Source organism: Cucurbita maxima, unplaced genomic scaffold, assembly GCF_002738345.1.
Source record: "Cucurbita maxima cultivar Rimu unplaced genomic scaffold, Cmax_1.0 Cma_Scf00019, whole genome shotgun sequence".
Classification (NCBI taxonomy): domain Eukaryota; kingdom Viridiplantae; phylum Streptophyta; class Magnoliopsida; order Cucurbitales; family Cucurbitaceae; genus Cucurbita; species Cucurbita maxima.
The window spans coordinates 257,046-266,105 of NW_019272035.1; the positions used below are offsets into that span (position 1 = coordinate 257,046).

General features: G+C 34.9%; 2 protein-coding genes across 2 annotated transcripts in view; both read left to right on the plus strand.

Annotated features, from left to right (window-relative positions):
- Nucleotides 1–69: 69 nt before the first annotated feature.
- LOC111493826 (protein DETOXIFICATION 51-like) lies at nucleotides 70–1,724 on the plus strand. The gene has a single exon (XM_023143706.1). It carries the CDS (start codon nucleotides 141–143, stop codon nucleotides 1,686–1,688), a length of 1,548 nt encoding a protein of 515 aa, XP_022999474.1. The 5' UTR covers nucleotides 70–140; the 3' UTR covers nucleotides 1,689–1,724.
- Nucleotides 1,725–4,163: 2,439 nt separating this feature from the next.
- LOC111493878 (hexokinase-1-like) overlaps nucleotides 4,164–9,060 on the plus strand; it is an 8,729-nt gene continuing 3,832 nt past the window's right edge. Inside the window, exons 1-3 of the mRNA XM_023143786.1 lie at nucleotides 4,164–4,273; nucleotides 4,762–4,822; nucleotides 4,921–5,014. Of these exons, the coding sequence (XP_022999554.1) occupies nucleotides 4,176–4,273; nucleotides 4,762–4,822; nucleotides 4,921–5,014 (253 nt within the window). The 5' untranslated portion in view covers nucleotides 4,164–4,175. The remainder of the gene's footprint in view (nucleotides 4,274–4,761; nucleotides 4,823–4,920; nucleotides 5,015–9,060) is intronic.

Consider the following 9,060-nt stretch of genomic DNA (forward strand, 5'->3'; position numbering starts at 1 on the left):
AAAAAAAAAAAAAAAAAAAAAAAAAAAAAAAAAAAAAAAAAAAAAAAAAAAAAAAAAAAAAAAAAAAAAAAAAAAAAAAAAAAAAAAAAAAAAAAAACACACACACAAGTACTTCCCTTCATTCCTCTTCATTAATCATCATGTGTGTTTCAATTTCAAATCCTACCTCTGCCCCTGCAACCAGTTGCCCGCCGCCACCGCCGCCGCCATCACCATCGCAATTACTTCAGTTTTTTGATGTTTTCCCCAAAAAACAGCCGCCGCAGCAGAAGCAGCAGTTGTTCTCATGTTCGGAGATTGTAACGGAAGCAAAATCTTTGTTCTCATTGGCTTTCCCGATTGCTTTAACGGCACTCATAATCTATTCTCGTTCAATCATTTCCATGCTTTTTCTCGGCCGGCTTGGTGACGTGGAACTCGCCGCCGGTTCACTTGCCATCGCCTTTGCTAATATTACTGGTTACTCTGTTCTCTCTGGTTTGGCTTTAGGAATGGAGCCACTCTGTTCCCAAGCCTTCGGCGCCAACCGTCCGAAGCTCCTCTCTTTAACCCTTCACCGTTCGGTGATTTTTCTTCTTGTGTGTTCAATTCCCATTTCTTTACTGTGGGTAAAAATGGCCAAAATCCTCCTCTTCCTTCGTCAAGATCCGACCATCACAGAAATGGCGCAGACCTATTTGGTTTTCTCTCTCCCGGATCTTGTCACCAATTCTTTCATTAACCCAATCAGAATTTACCTTCGCGCTCAGGGCATCACCGTCCCGCTCACTTTAGCGTCACTCGGGGGGGCTCTATGTCACGTGCCGATCAATTTCCTGTTGGTTAGTTATTATAAGTTTGGGGTAGCTGGCTTGGCAGCCTCGGCGGCGGCTACGAATTTTTTAGTGTTGGTTTTTCTGGCGCTGTACATCGTCGTTTCAGGTGTTCACGCTCCGACGTGGACGACACCGAGCCGGGAGTGTTTGACCGGTTGGAAGCCGCTTTTGGAGCTAGCCGCGCCGAGCTGTATATCGGTTTGCTTGGAGTGGTGGTGGTACGAGATTATGATCGTGTTGTGTGGGCTTCTTGTGGACCCCAAAGCAACCGTTGCCTCAATGGGAGTATTGATACAAACGACGTCGTTGATTTATATTTTTCCGTCGTCTCTTGGATTTGCTGTTTCTACACGCGTCGGGAACGAGCTAGGCGGGAGCCGGCCACAGAAGGCAAAGCTCTCCGCCGTGGTTGCGGTGTTTATGGCGGCGATGATGGGGTTGGGAGCGGCGTCGTTTGCTACGGGGATGAGGAATAAGTGGGCTAGAATGTTTACCGACGACCGCGAGATTCTCCGGCTGACATCGGTGGCACTGCCGATTTTGGGACTGTGTGAGCTCGGAAACTGCCCGCAGACAGTCGGATGCGGCGTATTGAGAGGAAGCGCGCGGCCGTCAGCAGCGGCGAATATTAACCTCGGCGCGTTTTACGGCGTCGGAATGCCGGTGGCGGTTGGGCTTGCATTTAGATTAGGGGTTGGGTTTTGTGGGCTTTGGTTGGGGCTCTTGTCGGCCCAAGTTTGTTGTGCTGGGCTCATGTTGTATGTGATCGGAACCACTGACTGGGACTTTCAAGCTTGTAGGTCCCACGTGCTGACGTGTACTGCGGGTGATGAATTACCCTTGATTTCTCCGCCCACACATAACTCTTCTTAATTTACACCAAATTGTAAACCAATTTAATTTCTCAACTTAAAAATAACCTTTTGTTTTTTAATTATTATTCTCATTTTCATATTTTCAACCTCTTTGGAATCCCATCCATAAAAAAGGAAAAAAAAAACCCATTTTTTAATTTATTAATCTGAAATATCTTCTTTAATATAAATAAATTTATAATATCCAAATTGTGAAGGGAAAAAAAAGAAGAATTAAATAAATAAACTTGAGTAGAAAAATAAAAGTTTTTCACCAACTGGTTAATATTGCTGTTTCTAGGTGGGTCTATCATTTATTTTGAATATTTTATGTTTCCACCCATCAAGCCAACGTGGCAATCAATTCCGTTGATTTTTCCAATTTATGGCATTTTGGAATTGGAATAGACTTTTGTTACCAAAAGAAATAATTAAAAAAAAGGGTTAAAAATTGAGGGAAATGTCTCCAAAGATCAGACATGTTTGGTCTATTTCTTTCGTAAGTTTTCTTTCGTTAGACAAAAGACTTGTTGGATGTTCTAATCTTAACGTATGCATAGTAGCACCCATCACCATCACAGACCTATGGTAGCTCATTAAATGCACAAAAAACATCACGCTTCTGTTTCTTGACTGTATCACTATTTTCACCTCCATTCTCATTATGCCCCTCCTCCTATGGGTACTCAATTTTCATCCTAAAATTTCAATTAAGGGTTACAAATTAAATAATAATTTGAAAATATAATATGCTTTTCATAATTAAGAATTAACACCTTAGATGTAAGCCGGTTAGGTTGGGTTATGTTAGGAAATTTTTTTGAGTCAACGTCGATGTTCTGAGCAATCCAAGTTCACAACCCAACCTAACCTTCTATTCTTTTTTGGTTGGGTTGGGTTCTCTACTTATCTAGGTACATATTATTTTAATAATCAAAATCTCATAAAATTCAATTATCAAATCTTTTAACATTGGTTACCGATATTGAATATTCTTAATTTTCATAATAATCTTAAAAGTAGAGTAATGTTGAGTTTGGTAGTAACTCTGTCTTCCGGTTGGTTGAGTTGACCTAATCAAGAAAATGTCAACCTGCGAACCGACTCAAAATTTTGATTTTCTAAAAATTCAGCCCATATAGGTCGAGTTCTCGAGCATATACAAACGAATAAGTATGGAGAGAAAGAGAGGGAATGGGGAAGACAACTTGATTTTAGGGCATCATGTATCCCACGTGGTGTCCTTGTGAGTGAACACTCTCACTATTCCTCTTTCCCTCTTTGTTCCCTTATCTTAAGCCCTTTCACTTTTTATTTCACTTTCTCCCCTTACATTCCTCTCTCTCTCTCTCTCTCTCTCTCTCCCATCATGTCATGCTCTACCTCTCTCTCTCCCTCTCCCTCTCCTAAAAACACATGCACATATATTTGTTGGGAGAGAAAGTGGGTTTTGTCCACCTAACATGCAACATTTCCCATAATATGTACAAACCAAGTTGTAGATCTTCCATTCATATTTCTTTTAAGGAATAAACAACTAAGAATTGGCCCGACCGACGTGAAAATCATCGTGGGTTGGCTTAGTGGTGAATAAGAGTCAAACGATTATCCTATGAGAGAAGTTTCGGTCGATTCTGACCTCCATTTAGCTAAACAGAAGTTTCACCCTAACTATGGATAGGTCATTTGGGTTCATGTCCATAAGCAGTGACAATTGCCTGCATGAAGTGGCTCGCTTTCGCTATAGCTCGAGTGGATTCTCTTAACCAAGCCACTGCGTGTAAGCCGAGACAGGAAACTTTAGCCGTGAATTAATTGGAAAGGGCAATGCATGATTAGATGGGAGAAAGGGAGCAATTATTATATAGTAAAATTGTCACAAAACGGGCACAATATGTCTCCCTGAGTACCAACTGATGGCTCTCAAAACACATGGCCGTTGTGTAGAAAACATTTATATAATATTGGGAAGTAGTAGATGGAATAGAACTCGAAACATATTTTAGAAAAGAAATAACAAAGGGTCACATCTCTTATTTAATGCATTTCCCATTATACCTTGACACTTAAGGGACCGTCCCTAAGTCATCGAACTCAGTTATATTTGATTAAATTACAAATTTAGTTTATACGTCATTAAATTTTTTATTTTTGTATTTAATAAAATTAAATGTTAATATTTTATCGGATACACAATTTTGTTTTATGTCTCAAAAAATCTATTTGAAATAGAATTAAGCTTACGAGATACGAGTTTAGGGACTAAATTGTAATTTAACCATTTACCATCTGTTGGGCCTCTTGTCCCATTAGTGGGTTAGTGGGCTTATTGGGCCTTTTCTCCCTTGATTGGGCATGGGGATAGGCCTGATCCACTGTTTTGGGCCTTACTTGGCAATTCCCCATAACTAAAGGGTTTGAGGAATGGGCCTGGCCCAATATAATCTTCTTGTATTTTGTTCGTTAAAACTTTGGCATAGCCCTGATCCACTGGGCTTCTGTGGAAATGGAAAGGAGCGTTTCGAAGCCGCGAAATGACCGGGAAATCAGGGCGCCTTCGTCGCAGATCAAGCGGCGGAAAATCGATCATACGCCGTCCCGCCGGTAATTCTTGTTTCTCCTTGACGGCCACCGCCGTTGTGTAAATGGATAATCTCTTCTGTGTTCGCTTCAGTTTATTTTTCTTTGTCGTGAGTTGTTAGATGAAACACCAAGGATGTGAGGGTTTTAAATTTTGAAGATTCAGGTTACGACGAAGATGTTAGTTACTGCTGATGATTTTGGTAGGCTACTGAGGAGACTGGATTGGACTTCTAGATGTTTCAATTGTGGAGATTTCTCAGTTTAGTTGCTGTTAGATAAAGAAATGGAGTTTGTGTTGGATTTGGATGAAATTATCGATTGAGAAAATTTAATAGTGTGTTGTTTTGATATTTTCCTTTTGGATGATAATCTCAACTACTGGATTGGATTGCACCTTCGTAATTGATCGTTTCGACAATGAAATAAAAGATCAAAAGAACAGCGGACTTTAGTATTAGCTGCTTTAATAATTCTGCGTTGAATTCATTCGTAAAACCTATCTATTGCAGAATTTTATCTTCAGTTGGTGTACAGAGACAAGGAATTTCAGTCTCAACTAAAGGCTCGACTGTGAGAATTTTTATTTCTTTGGTTTTGCTTTCTTAGTAAAACTATCATACTTATTTATCAAGCATTAGATTGCTTATGATGACTTTGAATTTGCACAGTGTCCTGTTGCTAGTGGAAGTGAATTTAGGATCCTACAAGATAAGAGTTCTGCTGTGGCAGAGGCCAAACAAGATTGTTGCACTGGTAATTTTAAAATCCTTGATTCCCCATTTGGAAATTTTCTTTTGCCTGTTATTCCTTCTCCCGCAGAATTGGTTGAGTAGTAGCTTCGAATCTAATACTGGTTCTACCAGATTTTTTAGCTGGTATGCTTTTGTGAGTGTTGAACTTTTTTGTATGATTGAGATATGATTACTGTATGAGACTTGTGTTCCAAACCTTATCCTATAGAAATGTTCTCTGTTAATATAAGTTTTTCCCGAGTGATTGGATATGGCCATTTGATAATAAAACTTAAAAGAGTTAAATGGAGATAAACTCTTTTTTAAAGCCCAACTAATTTAGTCTCTATGCTTTAAAATTGTAACAATTTAGTTCCTATTGTGAAAATATTATAAAGATTTAATATAATTTTTTATCTCTATAGATTACAGACTAAATGTGTTCATAAACAACAAATACTAAGTGCAATTTTTTTCCTAGAGTGATTAAAGTGTTACAAAATCTAGAGTTAAAAGCACTAAATTGTTTCATATTGAAATTTAGAGACATAATTGTTATAAATTTAAAAACCATAAAGGATCTATTGTTAGAAACTAAATTTAAGGATTGAAGGGCTAATTTTAATGGTTTAGAGTTTAAAAAGTGTTTTTTAACCTTTCTGTGTGGTAGACTGTCAAATCATTTAATTCTGATCACTATGATTAGGCATATTCGTCCTACCCATCTCCATGTGTTTGGTTCTTGTGAGTCTACCAATCTAGTATTGACAGGAAAAAGGGTGAACGAACAATTATGTTTTTTTTTTTTTTTTTTTAATTTTTCCATCTCAGAATCATTTGAGATGGAAAAGATTAGAGAGTTCGATGCCCAAACAAAGAAACGTGGCCATGTCTTGCATAACAACTGTTTCTCCAAAAAGGAAAACTACTGTTATGAGAACATGTGTTGTATCAGGAATCTGATTTTTATTTGGATCTATATACTAAGGGAATAAAAATCACCTAACTGAGGGGTTGCGTGGTGAAGTCCCCCATCTCTCGAAGGTCCTGAAGAGTTGGCCTTTTATAATTTTAGGAAACATTACCTCAATTATTAGGTATAGATATTATTATGCACGTGAATATCATATCAATCTAGAAACTAGCATTGCATTTGAAATTTTGAAATAAGCTAAAGTTTGTATTCTATGACTTTTCTGTGTCTCCTTCAAACAATCTTACTTATAATAGTGCCTGGCTTTCTTAGGATAGATTAAATTACCTTCTTATAAGTGCAATACCTCATTCTACAAGTTTAGTGAATAATACTATGTGGAACAAGCTGAGCTTCAACTAAGTTTTGATGGGAGAAGTGCGTTATTTTTGTAATTTGGAGAAGATACACATTATAGCTAATTCATAGTCATTCACATAGTTGTGGCTCTTCTACTAATTGGTTGAAATAGGGAAAATACTTGACCAATGGATGAAGGAATATAGCCCATGGATGCGAAATGATGCAACTCATGAAAGAATCACAATCCACATATATAAATGATGCTACACATGGAAGAATCATTTACCATTCATTCCAGCAATTCCCTACATAAAAGATAGGTTTATCTTTTGTGATAAGCCGTAAATAAAAATAAAAAAGCTTGCCCTTTTCCCAATGAAAAACTTGTATGAGGATAAGCAATAAAAATTTTGAACTTTCCTTGTGAAAGATCAATCAAGTTTACTAGACTGTCAATCATTTTAGTTTCAGGAAACTAAGTTTTGAAAGTCACTCAATTTCTCATCTTAACAATTAGAGAATTCATGTTTTAGAACTCCCATAGGAGTAACTCTTTAACACTCACATAGGTGGTTCCTATGAAAAACATTGTATATAGAAATCTTTAAAAGCATAGAAAAACCACACTTGCACTATCTCGAAAATTTCAAAGGAAGTGCTCATCAAATTATTTAGAGACCGGTCTGCCCTTGGGACTTAGATCTTCAGATCTCCAATGTGTAAGTCGGGTTTCTCCTTGGTCAACCTTAAGATAGACTTTCTTATGCTTATAAACTTTCAACCAACTTTCTAGTTAGGTCTTTGGTCCACCTTAAGATAGGCGGATCTACAATTTTTTTTTTTTTTTTTTTTTTTTTTTTTTTTTTTTTTTTTTTTTTTTTTTTTTTTTTTTTTTTTTTTTTTTTTTTTTTTTTTTTTTTTTTTTTTTTTTTTTTTTTTTTTTTTTTTTTTTTTTTTTTTTTTTTTTTTTCACCTAATGAAGTCAATTGGGATAATTCCCCTGTAAAGTAGTTGTGTGATTGTTTATCTCTGTCTTATATGTCGAGGGTTTCCATTATATTCAATTTATTGTAGCTCTTCCAATGGGTGTTTAGCTATCACTCTGCATGCATATTCTAATTTAAGTTCTATTGTGAATCATGATATTATACTCGTTTGTTTGGAAGATTTTCAAGATATAGCTCCACCTCCAAGGAATGAAAATGGAGTCACTTGTAAATTTCAAGTCTTTAGTACTACCTTCAAAAACGTCTAATATAATATAGTTCATAATTTCTTGTGTACTTTGAAGTATCTTAATATTGTCAATATAACTTTCCTATGGACTTGACTTAGATTGCTTGTATAATGACTTAACTTGCCTCTCTAGTCAACTTTGAGATTTTTACTTCAAGGTGTTTTTATCTCATCTTAATATTAATGCGATCCCTTGTGAGTATTAGTGAGTATTAGTAAGTGAAACGAGAAAGAAGCTTTTTTTAATATCCCAATAAGACTCATTTGAAAAACGAAAAAAAAAAAAAAAAGTCACAAAATTCTTAGACACTTTGGAGTGTTTTTCTACTTAACATGTGGTGTCAATTTTCATCAAATTTGAACACTCTTTAAACTGTTGAAAAATATTAACTCTAACTCGGTTTTTTTACTTAATGCTTCAAATCTCGTGAAGATGATTTTTACGTTTGAATTTAAGTCAGGTGTAGCGATTAAGATTATAGCAATGGTAAGGCTCTTCTTCACCTCTTTTGATCAAATAAAAAGGTTTTGTGTTCATCTCACTATCTCTTTAGCTGCCTAAGATGCTAGATATGTTATATTAATCTTTAATCTTCCAGAGAGAAATATCTCAGTTATAATTTTTCTTTTTCTTTTTTTAGGGGAAAAAATTAACTTCTACGGTATTTAGAATCTCTTTTTTTATGGATATACAAATACTTTACATAAATACTGATAATAATTTTTTATTTTACCACAACAAATAAATCTAAATCTAAAACGGAAGGTATTTTTACCTTCTATTTAATAGGGGATTCTCACTTTTAATGTCCAATGAAGATGTTGCGTTTAGGTCTAATGGAAATTTAACATTTAGTGTTGCATGATGGGTAATTATCTTCCATATTTGCAACTCAATACGTTTTTTCTTTTCTACCCTTTATGGTTGGAATAATTTTTTATTACATGATATCCATTATCCAATAAAAATCAGAGTTATATATTATAATTTAAATTTAATAATTGATTTTGAAAAATGTTCCCTTCGCTGTACTTTTGTGCCCATCTCTGTTATAACTGAAATATTTACATGCAGGTAAATCTTCTCTCTTCTCATCTCTATCAATGGGCGGTAGATTCTTGGTAAGGTTCTAGTTCTTGTCAAGATTTTATTTTTAAAATATATTATTTATTTAATTTTTTTTTAAATAAATAATTTTATTTTCGGATAGAATTAAAATATAAATATGGTAATAAATTCAATAATATTTTATATGCGGGTGTATATTGGGTGGGGACAGAAAAAAAGAATATAATTCCTGTCATCAGTCTTATTTATGGGAAGAAATATTTTCATGTTCTCTCTTACTATCTTGTTTATACAAAGATTTTTTTTTTGTCTTGGGTATGTAGAAGAATAAATGAGTTTAGTTAAATAAAGAATAAATGAGTAATTATAAAATAGAAATAAATGGAACAGTTATAGATGTGGAAATTATGTTTATGTAATTAAGTTTAGAAGATTTTATTCCCTTTTTTTTTTTTTTTTTTTTTTTTTTTTTTTTTTTTTTTTTTTTTTTTTTTTT

Coding starts and splice junctions, on each gene's coding strand:
- LOC111493826 (XM_023143706.1), top strand. CDS start 141: ATGTGTGTTTCAATTTCAAATCCTACCTCTGCCCCTGCAACCAGTTGC.